Source organism: Leguminivora glycinivorella, chromosome 1 (assembly GCF_023078275.1).
Source record: "Leguminivora glycinivorella isolate SPB_JAAS2020 chromosome 1, LegGlyc_1.1, whole genome shotgun sequence".
NCBI classification, from domain to species: domain Eukaryota; kingdom Metazoa; phylum Arthropoda; class Insecta; order Lepidoptera; family Tortricidae; genus Leguminivora; species Leguminivora glycinivorella.
In genome coordinates, this window is record NC_062971.1 from 21,232,310 (window position 1) to 21,254,411 (window position 22,102).

Below are 22,102 nucleotides of genomic sequence, written 5' to 3' on the forward strand. Positions count from 1 at the left end.
ATAGTCAAGTGCTATATCTCTTTTTAGTATGAAGCACAGGATAAATATTAAAACAATATTTCACCCCACGTGTCGGTAAAATTTTGGCTTTGCGCTAGGAACATTTATCAGCAGCGCGCCCGACTTCTTGACGACGGACGTGCACGATGTCGTGATCGATTTTGTCGTTGCTCAGCAGGTATTGTCTGTCCGACGGTTTAAGAGCTAAAAGCCATAAAACTTGTTACAATGGCATACAATGGTTAACAATAGATGAATAATTAGCTTATCTTTATGGCTTTTGGCTCTTACACCGCCGGACGAACTATACTGAGCGATGGTGGTGGATCGTCTCGCACACGGCGCAGTATATTATAGCACGTGCTCTGTACAACACTTACCCGTTGCGAGTACTTGGCGGGCAGCAGCGTGCACGACTTCTCCACGATGTGCACGATGTCGTGGTCGACCTTGTCACTGCTGAGCACCTTCTTCACGGCCACCACCACCGTCTCGCACACGGCGCAGTTCAGCACGTCCTCTGTGCAAACATAAAGTATTGTTTAAACTATAAATAACTACCTCGCGATACCGTCTGCGTCGAATTAGAAATTTAGGAGCTTATTTTTTATTCGTCATTATTTAGGATTCATTTGATCGTAGACACTTTAAGTGATGATAATTGGTAAAAAGTACATAAGAGTAATTACATAAGGGTACATTGACTGGTGGGTAATTTCAAGTAATACTGCCTTCACTGACAAGCGCTGGTGGCCCAGCGGTAAGAGCGTGCGACTTTCAATCCGGAGGTCGCGGGTTCGAACCCCGGCTCGCACCAATGAGTTTTTCGGAATTTATGTGCGAAATGTCATTTGATATTTGCCAGTCGCTTTTCGGTGAAGGAAAAACATCGTGAGGAAACCGGACCAATTCCAATAAGGTCTAGTTTACCCTTCAGGTTGGAAGGTCAGATGGCAGTCGCTTTCGTAAAAACTAGTGCCTACGCCAAATCTTGGGATTAGTTGTCAAAGCAGACCCCAGGCTCCCATGAGCCGTGGCAAAATGCCGGGATAGCGCAAGGAGGATGACTGCCTTCACAGCCAAATGTGTTACCTCTGATGACGGAGACGGCGCGGTTAAAGTCGCACAGCTTGAGTACGCGGCAGATCTCATCAGGCTCCAGCTCCTGGGCCAGCAGGCTGATGATGAGGTTGGCGTATTTCTCGACGAACTGGTCGGTGTCGGCCTTCACCGACAAGTTTGCTACCTCTGTTCGCCGACAAGTGTGCTACCTCTGTTCGCCGATAAGTGTGCTACATATGTTCGCCGACAAATGTGTTACCTCTGATGACGGAGACGGCGCGGTTGGAGTCGCACAGCTTGAGTTCGCGGCAGATCTCATCAGGCTCCAGCTCCTGGGCCAGCAGGCTGATGACGAGGTCGGCGTATTTCTCCACGAACTGGTCGCAGTCGGCCTTCACCGACTTGGGCATGCGCTTGCAGATGCCGTGGACTACGTTTTTGATCTCGTCCTGCAAAATCAAATATTTAGAAACATATTAAAAAAGGCCTTGACGATCCGATTGATCATCTAATTGCTCTAGTCAATACGATCTTTTGACGGACCGCTTTACTGGCGTAGCGAATGACTGACCACTATGGCGCATGAAAGCAGGGAGCATGAAAAATGTCTTTATTGTTTTGGTTGGTCCGTGCTCATATATTTTGAGTTAGCTCAAAATCTTGACAATACTAGACCTAATACAGTCTTTTAGCGTTAGCATCCCAATGGCGAATGAAAGCAGTAAACAATTAGTTAAGTCTGACTAATAGTGTTAATCATTGTAAGTAGCGTACCTGATTGTGTTTATCCTTGATTTCGTCGTCGATCTCCTTCATGACGAACTCGCACATAACGCATATAGTCTTGGCCTGCGGCTGCTTCACGACACGCCCGTTTACAGTGTTGTCGGGGATTTCGTTCGTTTCTGCAACAACATTCAAGCACTCAATCAAGTTCATTCAAATGCATATAATTAAACTATGAATTGACAAACATCCCTTAAATTAAAATTTTCCGATTTTAAAGATATAAATGTCGCTTAACTTCAAAACTGGGTAAATCCATTCTGCTATAAGGTTGATTATCTTTCAGATCATATCATATTTTTTATATATTCAACCTTAAAGCAGAATGGATTCTATCTCGCGGCGACATACTCTCGCGGCCATGTGCTAGACCTTTAAGGTGTGTGTAGACGTCACAGCGGTGACGAAAGACGCCCATGATAGCCTCTCTCTAAATCTAGCTTCTAAAGAAAACGAATAATAGAGAAGATTCACAAGGTGGTATTGTATCTTAATTGTAATTCGAGCTTCATGTGGTCGATATGGACTATCTTACAAAAAACCCGTATAAAAATCAATCAACTCACCGATGTCAGCATGCTTCTCCTTCAAAGAGTCCGGGAGCAGCGAGATGCCCTTCCTGGGCTTGATCCTGGGCTGCGTGAACCACTTGTCGATGCTGCTGCTCGTGACCTTGAGCGGGTCCTCCAGGTTGTTGGTGCACAGCTTCAGGTAGACGCAGATCTGCTGCGCGTCCAGGTTCTTGACCAGCATGTCGATGAGGGTCTTGCTGTAGGTGTCCACGAAGTCTACGCACTGCATGCGAGCTTTGTCGGAGAGGTGGTTGCAGAGGCCGTCGAGGGCTGCTTGGATGGCCGCCTGAGAAGAATTCATTATTAGATGCCTGCTATAACTACAAATCGCAGACAAGAATTATCTAAACACACCGAGCGGACACTGATTGACTGACTGAACCTGACCATGCAGTGGTTTTGCCTAATTGATTTTTCTCACTTGATGGTCTCATCGGAAGCCCAGCGCTGGAAGTCGCCAGCAATATGCTGAGGTGAGGCCATTTCGTGGCACTTTATTACTATTCTATGTCAGTGTAAAATTGTTTAATATCTGTGTGCTTTCGAATAAAAAATATTCTATTCTATTCTATTCTAATTTTTACATGTATGGTTAGGTGTATAGGTTTTTTTTTTATATTTATTGGGGTAAACAAACAGCCACTACAAGGTGTGCTTAGTAAATGCTTAATTAATACAATGTTTACAATATGTGTGGCCCGCACCGCTTACCGCTAATTATTATCTGTTAAACCTTATGGAGATTTCTTATCAATAGAGTATATTTATAAGAATTATGTAATTGTGATTTCAATACTTCATGCTCATAAACAGAAAGCGATACTATAAATCAAAATTGAGGCACAACAAACAGCCAACTTGTACCTCGGTACGGTTAGTCTGGATCATCTGGTTGAGCTGCTCCACGGCGAACAGACAGAGCGCGCAGTTGGACTTCTGCACCGGTTTGCTCACGCGCTTGATCTCCTGCGTTTGCGGGCACAGCCCGAGGCCTGGGCATACCTGGGGGAGGAAGGAGATATCACCAAATAAGCAGAATTTAATCCATACTATACTATACTAATATTATAAATGGGAAAGTATGTGTCCGTCTTTCACTGCAAGACGGAGCGAACGTGATTTTTATTTAAAGTGGAGATAGTTAAAGGGATGGAGAATGACATAGGCTACTTTTTGTCTTTTTCTAACCCCCCTAATGGAAGGAAGCATTTCGCAATTTTCGAAATTAACACGAGAGAAGTCGCGAGCCAAAACCAGTTCATAATAATTTATTTAGTTAGTCGAAGTTTGTTGATTAGCTCTCGCAGACATAGTGGGTGTTTGTGACCTTTGTTCGTGACTTTATCACGTCTGTTGGTTCAGTACATAATTAATTCCGGCCGTTCTTGGCCCCAATAAAGTGATAATGAAGCCAGGACTTGTAATGCATATTGTACTCCTAATATGCATAAATAGTTTGGGAGCTCAATAGGGGATTTTTGTAGTTACTCGAGCGCGTCATGTTAAAATAATAATGAGCGATATCTTGCTTATTGAGTATATCCGAACAACTTTAACCCCACCATAGAGGAATAAGTAAGGGAAGAGTTGTAGCTCCATACATCAGTAAATGCGGGTTATTTGTATAGGCATAGTTAAGTGACATCTAGCGACAATCACGCGTCAAATAGCGTAAATTATCAGTACTGCTACTTGTCAATAGATATCGCGACGGAGGAAGAGTCTAATGCTCACCAATTTTTAGCCAATATTACAATAGTATTAATCAGTGTTCTGTTTTCAATTCCTTCTGCTTGTTATATAATTTGTAAACTGTTCTAATATTAAATTTTTGGCCGACGACACACTGCTGCCACCTAGTATCGAGTAGTGGTACTGATGTCACATGCCTAGTCAGTTCAGATAGGAGTAAGTACTAACGCTAGCGGGGTCGATCTCCTGCACGAGCAACGCGATGACGGCAGCGCCGTACTCCTCGACGAACTGCTTGCACTCGCCGTTCAGGGACTTGGGCAGCTTGTTGCACGCCTTTTCTACAGTCGCCTTGATTTGCTCCTGGTAACAATATCATAAGCGGTTAATTTGTACAGGTGTATTTAGATCATGGTTAAAGCTAGAAACATTATTAACGGACGTCCGCCGTCGCGCGACCGCGGACGCGGATCTAGACAACGAATATACACTTAACCGTGCAAACTATCGGTCGTCGGTCGAGGTCGTGGCCTTCGAGCGCACGGACGTCCGATCGAAATCTGGCTCGCTGGATGTTTTGGTCAGCCGAAGCCACGTCCCGAAGACCGTGCACACTGATCGGTCGCGGTCGCGGACGTCCGCGTAGTATGTTCCTAGCTTAACTGTCTCGTATAGGTATTTGGTAATAGGTATTTGGTTCGTAAAACTATTTCCTATGCCAAATCTTGGGATTAGTTGTCAAAGCGGACACCAGGCTCCCATGAACCGTGGCAAATGCCGGGATACGTAGACGCAAGGAGGATGATGATAGGTATTTGGTACGTGAACTTCGCTTCTTCTATGAGGTTTTGATCTGACGTACTCGCGGTTGCAATCGGGGAAGCTTAGGGGAAGCGAAGTACATATGTTCAAGTCAAACAGTGTATCATGACGGCAGTAATGGCAGATTTACTTGCCCTGTGGCTGGGGGACTTGTGAGACCATGCGCTCTATGCCAAGTCCGGTACACAGCTGGCTATATAATGCAGTTGTATAGCTAGTTAGCTACCTCGTTGGTGTTGTCGCTGAGCTCGACCTGCAGGTAGTGCATGAAGTACTGGCAGAAGGAGCAGGCGGCCTTGCCCTGCGGCTGGGGGACCTGCACGAACATGCGCTCGATGGGCAGGTCGGGCATGGAGGGCGCGTTCGGGTCCGAGCCCAGGATGCGGAGGTTGATCTGCTTGTCGCCGATCTGGACGCGGTGCTGAAAATATACCAAAGATTTTAATATATGGATCACTAACCCTCATATAACCCGGCAACCTTTAAATCAAGAGTGAACAGGCATCTTCTGGGCGAGCTCACTCCATCGTATGCCACGTCTTTGCTTTTGGCTAGTCTGTGGCCAAGAGTAAGCCCATTTATAATAATAATTAAAACTGTCAGTTAAAATAGGACCAACCTAGTGTATGCGTCTTTTATTGTGCTAAATAACACGATCATATGAAACATCTACGTTGAACTGGATAAAAGAAATAAAGTATTAGATACACATCTCACACCTTATCATTGTAGCTCTTGGCTTCATCACCACCAATCAGTTTGGACGACAGCGGCACAACCTTAACAGCCAGCTCCTTCGGTAGAAACGGCGCAATAGGCACCTCCACACTCTTGCCGCAGATGCCAATCATAGCCGTTAAGGCAGGTCGCCAACGCGTGGTAGATCTCTGATTACTACTCGTTTTAAAAAGAAATAACTAAACGTTTTCATACACACACCTTCTCATTGCTGTAGCTCTTGGCTTCATCTCCGCCGATCAGCTTAGACGACAGTGGCACAGCCTTCACAGCCAGCTCCTTCGGTAGAAGCGGCGCAATTGGCACCTCCACACTCTTGCCGCAGATGCCAATCATAGAGCACAACTCATAGCCGTTGAGGCCGGTCACTAACGCATGGTAGATCTCATCTGAATACTGCTCGACCAAAGAGAGGCACTCGCTCTTGAACTCGCCAGTCTGTTTGCAAAGACCTGAGAAACAAGGCAAACTTACTACATGATTTTGTGACTGATGAAAGTATCAGTGCCTGCGTTGCACGTTGATGCAATGGAAAGAGACATCTGCAATTTAAAAAAAAATCGACGGCATGCTTTCAGCCTTACGGTTATAGTCGAACAATGACAAAAACGCTGTTTATTTTGCGATGTCATCATTCATCAATAATAAATAAGGATGCCTTTGCACTACGGCCGCAAGAGCAGATAAGAGGAAACATACGATGTACAATTTAAACTTGTGCTTATTTCTGCCTTAGTGTTTTCAGTTGTGTGTGTGTGTGTGTGTGCCTTTTGCAAACAAAATTAATAATTGTAATGATCGAATAACTTTATCATTCAAATTAATATTTTTATCGTATAGTAATAATAACTTACCAACTAAAATCTTGTGGAACTCGATTTCGGTGGTGTTGGCGACAAGAACGTCACGTAGGTGGGACACCAGTTTTTCGCAGAATTCACAAGGCACGTCCCTAAAAATAAAAAGTTTGTTATTAAGTATATACGTATTAGGAAATTGCCCAGGCAAATACTTTAGTATTTCGATTTCGTTCCACTGTCATGGCAGTTTAGCTTAGTTGGAAAGGTCCGACCGAGACTATAGCCGGCCGAGACTAGACTTCATACAACTTTGTTCGCGATCGGAGAATCTCGGTCGGACCTTAGTCGTAACTTGGAAGAATTGCTAAATACTTTTTGGTCGAGAGGGTCTCGTATTACTTACTCGACATTAGTTAGTTCCTTGGCGACGGGGAAGGTATAATCGTCGTGCTGATGGAACCGGTAGTTGCACTGCCCGCTAACGTGGCAGACGCTGTTGGGAGTGAGGTCCTTCTTGAGCATGGCCAGGATGTTCTCGTAGTATTTGAACACGAGCATCGAGCAGGAGTCGGATAGGGAGCCAGCTTTGCCGCAAAGCTACGGACAAAATTACGAATGTAAATAAAGTTTTTTTTATTTAGGCAAGGAATTAATTACTTAGCACGTTCTGTTGGTAACGGTAAAACCACAAAACAAACATTGTTATTTATAAATACTAATTTTCTTCAACTTAAGTACGGCTAAGGCTAAATATATTCGGTCTTTTTCAGAGGTTTCATTGAAATGAAGTTTACCCACTGCGGTCGTCATATAAACAGTAAGTCCATTTTATGAGGTAGACAAAAAATACAATGCTTGTATACATAAACGTGACCGACGCAGAAGGAAGAACTCTGAAAGGCATTCTATTCTGTCTATTCACAAAATATATCGTATCAAATCCTATAGATATATAGTTGGTTTAGAGTAAATGCAGAAAACTGTTTCATACCTGCAACAAACCCATGAGGAAGTCTTCGTAGCTAGTAGCGTCGAACTTGTTCCTGACAACGGTGACGGTTTGCTGGCAGCTCGAGCAGCTTGTTCTTTGCGCCAGCTGGGAGCGCTGAAAACAGACACATTATATTAGACGAGACATACGTGTTTTGTGTATTCGTTTAAACTTGGATAAATTTATAAGCGCTGGCACTGGCCTAGCGGTAAGAACGTGCGACTTTTAATCCGGACGTCGCGGGTTCGAACTCTAGCTCTTATCAATGAGTTCTTAGGAACGTACGAGCATGTAGGAGATGCCGATTGATATTTGCCAATCGCTTTCCGTTGAATTATAATATAATAATAATAAAGCCTCTTTATTCCTTAAAAAAAAACTTCGCTTTCCGTTGAATTAAACATGGTAAACCGGATTAATCCCAATAGAGCCTAGTTTATATTACGGTTTGACGGCACACTCACATAGTCCTCCAACATGAGGTCGATCTTAGCGTTGTTGCAGAGACCCGCGACGGAGCAGACTGCCTGCGGGTTCATCTGCGAAGCCAGCGTCTCCACAAGCTCGGGCACGAAGTCGTCCGCCAGCTTGATGCATTCTTTGCGCACGATCTTGACGGGGATCAGGTTGCATGAGCCTTCGAACACTTGCTTCAGCTCTTCCTGTGAACAGGACATTGGGGATATTTTGTGCGACACATTTCGGATGTGTTTATCTAATCTCATTATTATAGTTTTATTCGATCTATCTTTCTTGTTTATGAGACTCAGAACTAAGAAGCATAACCAAATTACAGCCTCCAGGGATCTGTTATATATTGCTATAGGTTTTAACTCTCAGCCATGAGTACACTGTAAGGGTTTTGCACGAACATAAATTTCTCATTACTATTCTCAACTGCGTAAAAAGTTGGCGGTCAAATAGATAATATCAGTGCAAAAACAGCCGCTGAATGGAAACTGCCTTTTACAGATTTATCAGTTAGTTCTCATAATGAAAGTCATTCAGAATGACCTTGTGTAGTTCATCTCATACTCATTTCATTTGACTCTTAAGGGTTAAGGAAATAAGGAACACCCCCTATTATTTAGTCAATTAAAATATACATCAATTTACGTCTTATTCGTACAGCATTGCAATATTGTTTCATATCTTGCCCATTATGCTTACAAGGGTAAAGAAAGTTTATCGCTTAGTATTTAATGTGTTTATGTACATCCAATCAGTCTAAAATATGACATTGATTAATAGGCATCAACTAATTAATAAAATTAGTCTTATCTCCGTTCTTTCTTTAATAATATGTAATTAATAAATTACAGATTGCTGTTTCTATTACTGTAAGTACGAATATTTTTTTTATCAATAACTTTTGTTTAAGTAATATTAAAATTATGAATAGAATCTACAAAAATGGGTTAGATAAGTGTATCCGTGGGATAATTAGGCGCTATCGGTCATTGACCTAGAGCTCAGGCACGCGGAGCTCGCAGGTTCATCTCGTTTGTCTAGCGATAACATTATACATAGTGGCATTCACGATCACCCGAATATTTGTCAACTCAAACCTTTAATAAAATAACAATACGGTTTAAGGCACGTGTCCTCTTGAATGACACGAGAGCAACAAAGTCAGCGTGCTGGTGACTTCGCCGCGGGTCAGCCATCACCAGACCAGATACCTATTGGCCAATGGCAACTCAATATCTAAGTAGTTTATTAATAATGTATTGTTATTGTTTGCTATCTGAGAGCGAGACTGTTATTAATAAATAAAACGTTACATTCATTTGTTCTTTTAAAACACAAGACCAAAGGTTTGACATTTGTACGACATTTTTGAATTTATTTTAAGGTAATAACGTAACATATAATAACGTAAGTTATTTTTCTAAAGTCAAATTAAGCTTATCAACTGTTTAAATATGTATAATATATACAAAGGAGCCCCTATATTTGAATAGTTATTGCTATAATCATAATATGGCGATTTATTACACAATAAAACCAAAAATTGAATACAATAATACCTTTTCCTATGGACGTAAACTATTATAATACAATGAATCATACTATACACATATCATAAATTGTGTTGCATGCGGGCCAAATAATAATTGAAGATTTCAGCCCTACATCCGATATCGGATCGGATAATGCGAAAACGCACTAAGGCTACCTATTCACCTGAGCCTCGTTGCTCTCGAGCTGGTCCCTGGCCTGGGTGACCATGTGGTGCAGATCTTGCAGATGTCATCTGTGTCCATACTCGCTCGATGCAGTGTATCAGTAACATGTAGCCAGTAATGTTATTCACCTGAGTCTCGTTGCTCTCGAGCTGGTCCCTGGCCTGGGTGACCATGTGGTGCAGATCTTGCAGATGTCATCTGTGTCCATACTCGCTCGATGCAGTGTATCAGTAACATGTAGCCAGTAATGTTATTCACCTGGGTCTCGTTGCTCTCGAGCTGGTCCCTGGCCTGGGTGACCATGTGGTGCAGATCTTGCAGATGTCATCGGTGTCCATACTCGCTCGATGCAGTGTATCAGTAACATGTAGCCAGTAATGTTATTCACCTGAGTCTCGTTGCTCTCGAGCTGGTCCCTGGCCTGGGTGACCATGTCGGTGCAGATCTTGCAGATGTCATCGGTGTCCATACTCGCTCGATGCAGTGTATCAGTAACATGTAGCCAGTAATGTTATTCACCTGAGTCTCGTTGCTCTCGAGCTGGTCCCTGGCCTGGGTGACCATGTGGTGCAGATCTTGCAGATGTCATCGGTGTCCATACTCGCTCGATGCAGTGTATCAGTAACATGTAGCCAGTAATGTTATTCACCTGAGTCTCGTTGCTCTCGAGCTGGTCCCTGGCCTGGGTGACCATGTCGGTACAGATCTTGCAGATGTCATCGGTGTCCTCGGGGAAAGCCATCTGACTCCATACTCGCTCGATGCAGTGGTGTGTCGCTTTGCATTCCCGACCGGTGCTGTTGACAGAACATTCGTTTTAGAAGAGGTTGCATGTCGATAATCGATATGTCGACAATCGTAGACTTCGCCTAAGCTAACTTTGTGCAGACTTCAGGGAGTGTAATATACGATAATGGTAACATTAACGCATTGCAGAGGTGCCTTGGTCTGAGACACCGATTGCAAATCTTTGATCTGATGGAAAATTTTAGAATTCTCTACGGATTGGTAACTGCGTTGCGGTAACAAGTCGAATTAATCCGACACAATATGCAATACTGCTGAATACTTTTGAATACAGCAACTTGTATCAGTAAACTGAAGTAAATAGTATTGTGAATATTAAAAAATACAAATAAAAATAATTTTCTATGAAAATAACTTAATTTGTTCTAAGTTGCATTAGTAACTTTTTTAACTCTGAACCTTTCCAGTTTTCAGTGCAATGAAGCTTAAAATCCCATAATCTGTTATCGTTTTAACTGTACAACAAATTTTTCTTTTCTGTACATAGTGTTCGTTTGTCTATCATGTTTTAATTAGTTTTTCCTCTCAATTCGCTCAAAGGTTGACTGGAAGAGATCCCTTATAGGGATAAGTTCGCCTTTGTACACCATAATTATACCGTATTTCTATGCCCTAGCTTGTCTTATGTACAATAAAGTGTTTACATACATACATACAACGATTTGTCCTTTGACACTGTAACCGATCGACATAATAATTCTTATTACATGTTGGTATCTAAGCCAGTGCCAGCAAAACACACAATAGTGAACCATGACCCAATATTAAACCAATTGCTTACAAGACAATGTCGTTTACATAACAGTCGCTTGCATAAACATCTCGTCAAAAGAACGGGTCAAAAACCGCAGACTGCTAACTGGTATCAAATTTTGGTCTCAAATTTACCAATTTATTTCTAAACTATTGTAAGATAAATTGTTTTCGTTACAATGGAAATTATCCGCGAGTTCGTCCATTCGTCATACACAGCCGTATACTATATAACTACAATTCTAGCGATAAATATTACTAGCGATCATGTCATGAGACTTCTTATGTCTAACCTTTACTCGTACATCGTATGTACGTCTTTAGGGCGCAGGTTTTTCTTGATTATTTCATAATAACCGCCGCATAAAACTACGGTCAGTTAAAAATTTGCAACACATTCATAAAAACTTACGTTAGGGTGCGTCACCTGTCATGTTGCCCACAGGCAACGCTTTGAATGAAAAGGATACAAAAAATAAATGAATGGAGTTCAAAATAAAATATTACCTGAAGTTGCTGCACCAATACGAAGGTCCCCAAGTGCATTTCGAACTACCCAACAGGTGTCCTGCGATACAAAAGGAATTTTATAATAACATCACTGCAAAATGCTCAATGCACACACACGAGGCCAAATAGACCTTGCTATGTATAGAATAGAGGAGGTAAAGAACGAAAAGCGATATAATAAGCGTATCGTTATCGCGTTCATAATAGGTTTATGGTTAGTCGAGTAATGTCGGGATTTGGGTGCCTACAATCCATCCGACTTGTGCAACTCGCCATGACTTAAGAGGCCTTATTCCTAAAGACAAGCGTTTTTTGCAAAATAGAACCTTTTTCATTCAAAATTATAAAGAAACTATAAATGATTATTAAAAAAATGATAATGTTCCTAAAAGTACATATCTTAAGCTAGAAAGTCAATTGGTACTACTTTAAAATATGTCTTTTTATACTTCCGAAAAATCAGTTTTTTCGGAAGACGTTTTCAATTTTCATAGTGGGATAGCTCGTTTAGAATCGTGATTGTGCTGTTAAAAATGTTATTTGGGGTAATAAATGATCACAATCCTATTTGTTATATCCTGTACGAGTTAGCTAATACTTTGACATTTATCCTAAACTAGAACTTCTTATTGACCTATAAGAAAAAAATCATACATATAAGACATACCTTTCTGTCGATAGATATGTTTTTAAAACACCTAAAATTCGAATAAAAGACACTGTGCTAACGCGAGCCCGCTCAGTCTGCGCCGAGCGCTCGAAGACAACGGACCTGCGTTTGATCGTCCGGCGCACCTAGCTTTCGTAAGCAGCTCGATAGTTCCGAGAAGTGCCGTAAACTGCGACTAAACAAATCTTGATCCTTTTTACACCTTATGCAATTTTAGCATTCGACATGCTTTTCATATGATTTTGGATTTTAAGTTATACGTGAAGTTTGTTGAGAGTTTGAATTATTATTATATTTTGGGACCAGGATGAGGTTCTGGTTCTCATGATGATGGAGTCAGGCAGGAGATGTTCAACAGAACTGCTATTCTACTTATCATAACTCCGCCATGTTTGGGCTCATTAGATTTGGGCTGATGAGCACCATCGATCTAGATGAGGTCCAAGGTCTCATGATGGAGTCAGGAGGTGGTCAACAGAACTGCTATTCTCCTCATCATAACCCCATCATGTTTGGGCTCATTAGATTTGGGCTGACGAGCACCATCGAACTAGATGAGGTCCAAGGTCTCATGATGGAGTCAGGAGGTGGTCAACAGAACTGCTATTCTCCTCATCATAACCCCATCATGTTTGGGCTCATTAGATTTGGGCTGACGAGCACCATCGAACTAGATGAGGTCCAAGGTCTCATGACGGGGTCAGGAGGTGGCCAACAGAACTGCTATTCTCCTCATCATAACCCCATCATGTTCGGGCTCATTAGATTTGGGCTGACGAGCACCATCAAACTAGATGAGGTCCAAGGTCTCATGATGGAGTCAGGAGGTGGTCAACAGAACTGCTATTCTCCTCATCATAACCCCATCATGTTTGGGCTCATTAGATTTGGGCTGACGAGCACCATCGAACTAGATGAGGTCCAGGGTCTCATGATGGAGTCAGGAGGTGGTCAACAGAACTGCTATTCTCCTCATCATAACCCCATCATGTTTGGGCTCATTAGATTTGGGCTGACGAGCACCACCGAACTAGATGAGGTCCAAGGTCTTATGACGGGGTCAGGAGGTGGCCAACAGAACTGCTATTCTCCTCATCATAACCCCATCATGTTCGGGTTCATTAGATTTGGGCTGACGAGCACCATCGAACTAGATGAGGTCCAAGGTCTCATGATGGAGTCAGGAGGTGGTCAACAGAACTGCTATTCTCCTCATCATAACCCCATCATGTTTGGGCTCATTAGATTTGGGCTGACGAGCACCATCGAACTAGATGAGGTCCAGGGTCTCATGATGGAGTCAGGAGGTGGCCAACAGAACTGCTATTCTCCTCATCATAATCCCATCATGTTCGGGCTCATTAGATTTGGGCTGACGAGCACCATCGAACTAGACGAGGTCCAAGTTCTCATGATGGAGTCAGGAGGTGGTCAACAGAACTGCTATTCTCCTCATCATAACCCCATCATGTTTGGGCTCATTATAAATATGTGGAAGGTCGTTAATAATAATAAATGTTTTATTAGAGTACCCCTACATGTAAAGAGGGGGCAGATATTTTTTTTCATTTCAACCCCAACGTGTGATATATTGTTAGATAGTAGTGATGGGTAGGACATCAATTTCAAATGAGTTTGTATGAGTACCTCATTTCCAAAAATGAGGTGTTACAATGTCTTACTTCAAATGAGGTGAGGTACTGATCTGTATATATATATAATTTCTAGCATCGGCTGTTTGACAAAATCCATCGGAAACAAAAACTAGTATGTGTAGTTGTGTACTAGGTAAATATCCTTTATACATACTAAATTTCATTAGTCATAATGAGTACTTGAACATTTAACAAGAGAAAATAGATAAAATTAAAAAATATTTCAAGGACTGTCATAGAGGCCTGTATAACAACTTAATTTGATGTTTTTATGGAACTGGGTCTAATTTTGCCATTGAATAATATTATTTACAGTTTGTTCCATTTAAATTACTGCTACAAATTACAGTGGTTTCATATTATTAACAGCTTAATAATAACATACTTTGATTAGCATAGTTACCATAAAACTGCATGTTTTAAAACAAACTAAAGTTCGTATTGTTTTATAATTAGTACCACTTTTACATAAAAATAACAAACTTACCACTCCATGTGTTTTAAAAGCAATATGATAGTAATTAAAAACACCATCAACATTCGCGACGCCGGTAAGTCTTTTCAGTTCAGTTTCACTATTTTTTTGCACACAAATGACACTAAGGCAGAATCACAGGTATATTTGATTGTGTAAAAGTTGTCACCATTATTACATTTTGGCTCATTTATTAGTATTATCACTGTAGGACATAACTAAACTTTATGCAAATACACACAAACTAACTTTTCTTCTGTAAACTGTCATTACTGTCAACGTCAACCGCCTGTGAATTACGTTTCGTGTCGGATTTATTTATCATTCTATTGAATTAAGAAATGAATTATTCTTTCTATTACTGATTAAATACTTAATTAAACTACCATGCTTCACATAATTTATATTATATTTCGGTCAGTAATCTTGTAATTGTTTTTAAGCAAGCTTCGTAAACGCATCTTCTCAGTGGTTGGCCCTCTGTGTTGGTATGCTTGGTATTCCGAATATTCAAAACACTTGAGTTACCATTTCAACGTCCAGTCTAAGAGAGCTCCCTGATTACACATAACAATAGCCATACAAACTCTATTGCTGCGGTAGATCACGTTATACTGGTCAATGTGTTAGCACAATAATAGCTATCAAAAAATTCAAAAATGAAGACCTGCCGCGAAAAACAACATTTTGCATCTACACCGGTCAAATCTTACATGAAAATCGGCTAAAAAAACAAAGTGTGATGTAAAGCTGGATTTTTGGTATGTTATTTGGAGTCCTTGGGGGAATGTAAGACTATATTTTGCAAGCAAAAAAAAAGTGTGCTAACTTCGTAATTTAAAAAAAAAAGTTAAAAAATCGGACTTTTTTTGGTTTTTATTTATTTATTAAAAAAATATGCGTTTTTGGTCAAAAGTTGCTTTGTAATGTTGAAAGCGCATTAAATTTCAAACAGTTTGACATCTTTTTTATCAATGTCCGTCAAATAGTTTTCGAGATATGAAGCGTCAAATAAGGTTAATTTTTGACGCATTTATAAAATGTAGCGTTTTGCCAATATTTTTAGACAAATATCTGCAAAATACTTCATGATATGATATATATTGCAATATAACATTGTATAAAATTTATTTTGCTTTAGTTTTAGTGCAAATAAAAGTCAGTAAGACGAATAGTTACTTTGGTAAACAAAAAAAAATCTATAAATAGAGAAGCCAAGAGTCTGGTAGATTGGTTAAGGTAAAATAGTTTACGCTAAAAGTTTTAGGTTGAAAGTGCTATCTATTCGATCTTACTTTCTTTGATATCCGTTTATCTGAAAAAATTGTCTAAGCTAACTTTGCATCGATTTGACTATTACTAATGAAGAAATAAAATACAGTAAAATTTTGAAGTTTAGTAAATTAGAAAAATAAAACAGAATTAGTTACATTTTCCTTTTTGAGGGTCCTGGTTCTGCACTTGATGGCACAACTCCTGTAGTGATAGAAAGTCCACTTGAGTTGTATTTGACCACCAATTGCTGGGGAATAAACTACGGGAACGAAAAGTGCCCACGCCAATTATTAAGATACTGGAGAAGTGGTATTCCCAGCAGAAGAACGTAGTAAGATGGAAGTCAACTCTGTCCACAGCCAGCGGGCTAAACTGTGGCGTGAGACAAGGAGGCAGTATGTCTCTGGCTCTATGCAGCGTGTACATGGATGGGCTGTCGCAGGCTTTGACCAGTACCGAGGTTGGCTGCTCCATCAATAGGCAAATGATAAATCACATCGCATATGCAGACGATATGTCCTGTGGGAGCGCATTCTGCAAGTAACTTACGCATAGCTCCCACCATCTGTGGGAGCTATGCGTAAGTTACTTGCAGAATGCGAGAGATACGCCAGCCAGCATAACATGAGATACAATCCGGACAAGTCTGAATTTATGCTCATGGAGGTAGCACATATGCCCACACATGTACCACCTCTTTTGCTTGATGGAGTTCAATTGCGGAGAGTACACGAAGTCATATATCTTGGCCACATCTTGTTGTCCAATTTAAAAGACCAGGAGGACATAGAAAGGCAGAGGCGAGCCACCGCAGTAAGGGCAAACATGTTGGCTAGAAGATTCGCCAAATGTAGTGACAGCGTAAAAAGACAGCTGTTCCTCAGTTTTTGTACAAGCGTGTATACTGTCGAGTTATGGTCCGACTACATCTGCGCGGCGGTGAGAGACCTGCGCGTGCAATACAACACATAATATGTACTGATATTTCGTTAAACGGAGAATACTATGATTCGAGCACGTCCACGACAACGCTCGTGAGATTGCATCGATATTATTGACCCTCAGTGATATGCTTTAAAAACCAGTCCGTACAAGAACAATTTCGGAACAATCTGATTCAATTAATGAGGGTTTTCTACTCGTAAATATTTTTTTCCGCCAAGCGGCGATCCTGAGGTCTTTCTGACCGTAAACTTAAAACTTACTAAATAAATGTTGATTTGCTATACGCAAATATGTGTCTGAGTAATATTTGAACAGCCCCCAAATAATAATAATTAGTTCTCCGCTACGCCTCCTGTAAATATATGTAAACTATCCCATTTGGCCATTACCATCCACCGATTATTTCTGATCCAGTTATACTAGACTTATGATATAATCCTATTTTTTTAAATAACTGGCACTCTTTTGGTCTTAAATGAAAGCTAGTGAAATTTCCTACATTTTTATTTTACAATTCATGTAATAGCCTGAGTTATTTTGAGACAGATATCAGCAAAATAACTCTGACAGCAAAACGAATATTTTCATAGAAAAGGGAAAATGCTCGTTTTTTGACGCTTCATATCTCAAAAAATATTTGACAGACATTGATAAAAAAGATGTCAAACTGTTTGGAATTTAATGCGCTTTCAACATTGCAAAGCAACTTTTGACCAAAAATGCATAGTTTTTTAATAAAACGGCAAAAACCAAAAAATGTCTGATTTTTTTACTTTTTTTTTTAAATTACGAAGTTAGCACACCATTTTTTTGCTTGCAAAATATAGTCCTACATGCCCCCAAGGACCCCAAATAACATACCAAAAATGCAGCTTTACATCACACTTTGTTTTTTTATTTCTCTTTTTGACCAGTGTAATCTCAGCTGCATTTATTCATGACTTCACAAATGCGACAGAGACAAAAGATGTGGTTCACGCGAAATCGTCTGATTTTTCGCGCGATTTTTGCGAGCAAGTTAACTATCCTGGGATCAAAAACCGGCCAAGTGCGAGTCGGACTCGCCCACCGAGGGTTCCGTACCTACAAAACTATTAGGTACTTTTACGTTACTCACATAAGTCTAAAGACTGGGCTAGGCTAGAAGTATAGGTTCTCTAATGAGCATAATTGTGTTTAGCGCCACCTCTCGACGAATTCGCGAACTAATTAGCACAGCTTGCGTGAAGTCTTTTATTATAATGTTAACCAAATTCAACATTTTTTATTTTATTTTAAAGTAGGTGTTTTATGTAAAATTTCGTACACTAAAGTTATCCAGCCGATAAAGTTCGTTTGTCCCTTTCTATCACACCAATACGTCGGAAAGGGACAACCGAACTTTATCGGCTTGATAACTTAGTGTACGTTTATGAATAACGGGGTGAGTATTACCGTACTGTAAAAATGTAATGTATACGGATTAATGAATTTAATATAGATAGGTAATTATTGATATGTGGCAAAACGAAGGAAATTGTTTACACCTTCGCAATAAGTATCTAATGATATTTTTTTAATTTACCATGTTACTTCACGTACCTACTTAGGTACTTATTTTAAAAACTCTAAAAATGTCTATTGAGTTTCTGTCGCAGACCACCATGTGGCTTCTGCATATTCTGCGCTGTGATAGAGTTGCCATAGTAGGTATGTATATATTGTATAATAGGCAATAAGAGGCAAAAAACATATTGGGCTAAAATATTTAAAATACCTACAGTCATTTCCGAAACGTGTGAATTCATGTCAATACTTTCTTTTATCAGTATTACACGGAGTAGGTAAACGTTTCGTGGCAACGGCAGCGCACACTGCAGAGAGCGCACGTGGACACCGGCGCGGCGCCACAGAATATATAATAGCACAAGTAAAGAAGGCCCACTGCTTTGATGTTTCCGAAATGCCGGCTTTTTAAATACCTACAACATTCTTACAAAGAAACGAGCCGCACGTGCGCGGCGTCCGGTGATAGGGTTACCAATGGATCCAAACGAATTAATACTCACATTAAATGTTATATTATTATATTCAAGTCTTGAGTACTTTCTAGGTATATACGCTGTATTTATATATTTTTGTTCAAGGTTCCAACATCACAAGCCTTATTGAACTTTTCCGTGGGACTTAATCAGTAGTAGATCTGTATAAGAATATCTTTTGGTATTTATTTTATTCAATATGTCTATTTAATTAAGTATTATTAGCCATTCCACCCGCGGACATCGCTTAAAAAACCTCGCGACGTAAAGTAACAATAGAAAGTGCGAACGTGCATTCCGTGAGAATGTGCGCCACCCCTGAGTAGGCCGCGAACTCGCGGCCACAGCTCGCGGCCGCCAGGATATACTTGTAGCGCGGCGATAGGATAGCGGAGTGAGCCGCCCCTGGCGGCGCCAGCGGACGCGTCTGTGTGCGTGAGCTAGGTATGCATACAACTACAACTGCTGTAGGCACCGCCCCCCCCCCGCCCCTCAGCGCGTCCTCTGCGACGCGGCGATAATCACCTAGCCCTAAGGCCCTGGTTTCTCTGGCCCGTCACACGCGCCCGGCGGCGTTTGGATGTGAGCCGCGTGTGCCGCTGTGCCACACGCTGTCGGTCGCGGGTGCGTGGGTTTTCTGACCCTTGGTCACCCGTCGTCGGCGACGGAACTCAGAAGCTCTGGTAGACTGATTTTTGAACTGTTGTGTTGTGCTCTGATCAAAATGAATGCAAAAATACTTACATTGTAATTCTTAGAGGAAGAAGATTATACGCGACTTAATCCGTTTCCATATAAATATTGATATTACCCAAAAAAAGAGACAGTCAAACGATATTTTTGTATGAAACCGGCAAAAAGAAAGTGAAATTTTTAACTTGGTTGGTACTCAAACACTTGCATTGTAGTAAAGAAAAATTTACATCATATATTCGATTAAGTATATCGAAAACAGTTCACAGAAGTACAATTCATCCATTGAATTACTATGTACTAACATACTAGAAATTACACCCCAAACAAAGTCTGTGCTCCGGCCGGCACCGCGCGGCGCATGCGTGGGGAGGTACCGTGTCATACTCATACTCATTTATTTATAATATTGTTACATATTACACGTCACAATTGATTTAGGTACATAATTATTATATGGTATATTAAAATTAAAATTAGAGTAAGATGACTTAGATGACCAATGACCACCTAGACGCGACACTCTTAGTGTAGACCTTTTTTTATACTTTTTGTAAAATCCTAACCCCCTTATTCATAAACGCACACTAAAGTTATCAAGCCGATAAAGTTCGTTTGTCCCTTTTCGGCGTATTGGTGTGATAGAAATGTGATTATGTTAAATTATGAATAAGGGGGTAAGTAGTTTAATTTTAGCACTATCATACATTGTGCTATGTTTAAGTTCTACTAAGTGAAACAAAAATACATTATTGATTTTTTTCATATACCTACTTTAATTGCCCTTGAAAAAATCATAGGTTATTATTGTATGAAAATATCGATTACAACTCGTGTTAGAACTGTGTAGTATTCATAAGTATAACGTGAAATAAATTTAACATTTCTCTTTTATATATTACAAACAGAATATAATCACAATTACTATACTTCATTACCTACATGTCAAGTCTGTGCGATTATGATGCGATTAATCTATGATTTCGTTCAACAAAATGGCAGCGATAGCTTCGCGTTTGAGGAGCGCGTCCCTTCATTGAAATAATTACTTAAATAAAGATCGATTAACATAGCGTGTATACTAACCGATTAAATGTGACACGTCAGTTTTATTCGATTTTCTCGTATGGCTTAAACAGCATCTTGTTGCGCAGGAAGGCATTTTTACATTTTATTTGTGTGCAGGCAGAAACATAAGTCCAGTGGACTTATGTTTGTAGCGCAAACGTTTTGCTCGCAGTGTCCTCTCTAGTATTACCTCAATGAGTTCATCATTATCTTTAGTGAAGTCAGTCATTTTCCATATCAAGACGCCACCCGCCGTCCGTTGCTATTGTACAAAACGAATACAGACCGTCGCGTGCGGCGTGTGACCTTCGCCCGTCGAATCACCCGCCGCCGGCAACGTTTCAAAGAAACCACCCTCAAACATTTCCGAACAAAACATTCGAACGTCGTCAGTCGCGGACCCGCGTAAAAAACCACAACACGTTCTATGAACATTGGTCAAGTGCGAGTCGGTTTTCGACTTTTCCATACAAAGAACTCATGAGCGCCTGAACGACTGTGATGGCAAAGTTAACTTTTCGCACTTTCAAGACTTTACGTATATATCTCGGAAACGATAAGAGATAGAGCAAATTGGACTTCAGATTTGGGCTGTCGTTGGCACAAATTCTATGTTTTCGTCAACAGAGACCTTTTTTGGACCGATTTGAACAAAATTTTGCTCAGTCCACTTACAAACGGTCTTAAGCGCCTCCTTTTTAGTAGGAACTTAAGTCATTTTGGCAAACGAAAAAAAAATTGAACAATTTCTAAAAAGAATAAGACAGAAATGAATTTCTTTCTACCTGTCCATCACGCTTACAAAATTTTAAGACGTTTAGTAACTGCTTGCAGCGTCAGTGGGTGAAAATCTTAATTTGAGTTTTTTTCTCGTAAGTCCGACTTACGCTTGACTGTAGATTTCTAATAGGTTTTCCTGTAATCTACAGGTAGAGGGCTATCTCGTGTATTTTTTTGAAAATTTTACGCTAAGTAGTTTCGGAGATAAGGGGGGGGGGAATGGTCATTTTTTGTCTATTTTCTTAAATTACTTCTAAAATACCAAAATTAAAAATTTTAAAAAATTTATTTCAAATACTCATAAAATTCTCTTTCATTTGATATATAACACAATATAGTTTTAATAACTTTGATTTTTAATTTTCAAGTTTACCCCCCAAAAGTGACCCCTATGATTAAATTTCATTTAATTAAATTACATGTCCGTCTTTGGGCCACAGGTTTACATACGTGTGCCAAATTTCAAGTAAATCGGTCCAGTAGTTTCGGAGAAATCGGCTGTAACAGAGGGACAGACAGACACACGAGTGATCCTATAAGGGTTCCGTTTTTCCTCTTTGAGGTACGGAACCCTAAAAAGGCGTAAAATGTATGAAAACTTGCGGCGCATAAGATTGTTTTCTTTCGAGTCATGTGTAACGTATTTTTGGTGAGGCAAATTTGAAGCCCGCGTGTGTCTGTCTCACTCCCTCTTATGGTAAACGTAACTATCTGTTTCACTTTGAAAGGATTTTTGAAGTGTTGTTGTCACAGTGCCTCTTCTGTCTTTCCGGTACAAAGCGATTTCCGGTACAAACG

The 22,102-nt window shown here is 40.4% G+C and overlaps 1 protein-coding gene across 1 annotated transcript in view; it reads right to left on the reverse strand.

Moving 5' to 3' along the window:
- LOC125226576 overlaps positions 1–22,102 on the reverse strand; it is a 35,054-nt gene that overhangs the window by 1,836 nt on the left and 11,116 nt on the right. Inside the window, exons 6-19 of the mRNA XM_048130579.1 lie at positions 11,720–11,780; positions 10,302–10,449; positions 7,928–8,125; positions 7,464–7,577; positions 6,876–7,069; positions 6,527–6,624; positions 5,874–6,124; positions 5,161–5,355; positions 4,341–4,475; positions 3,285–3,422; positions 2,415–2,706; positions 1,837–1,967; positions 1,322–1,511; positions 381–520 (exon numbers count right to left, since the gene is read on the reverse strand). Of these exons, the coding sequence (XP_047986536.1) occupies positions 381–520; positions 1,322–1,511; positions 1,837–1,967; positions 2,415–2,706; positions 3,285–3,422; positions 4,341–4,475; positions 5,161–5,355; positions 5,874–6,124; positions 6,527–6,624; positions 6,876–7,069; positions 7,464–7,577; positions 7,928–8,125; positions 10,302–10,449; positions 11,720–11,780 (2,285 nt within the window). The remainder of the gene's footprint in view (positions 1–380; positions 521–1,321; positions 1,512–1,836; positions 1,968–2,414; positions 2,707–3,284; positions 3,423–4,340; positions 4,476–5,160; positions 5,356–5,873; positions 6,125–6,526; positions 6,625–6,875; positions 7,070–7,463; positions 7,578–7,927; positions 8,126–10,301; positions 10,450–11,719; positions 11,781–22,102) is intronic.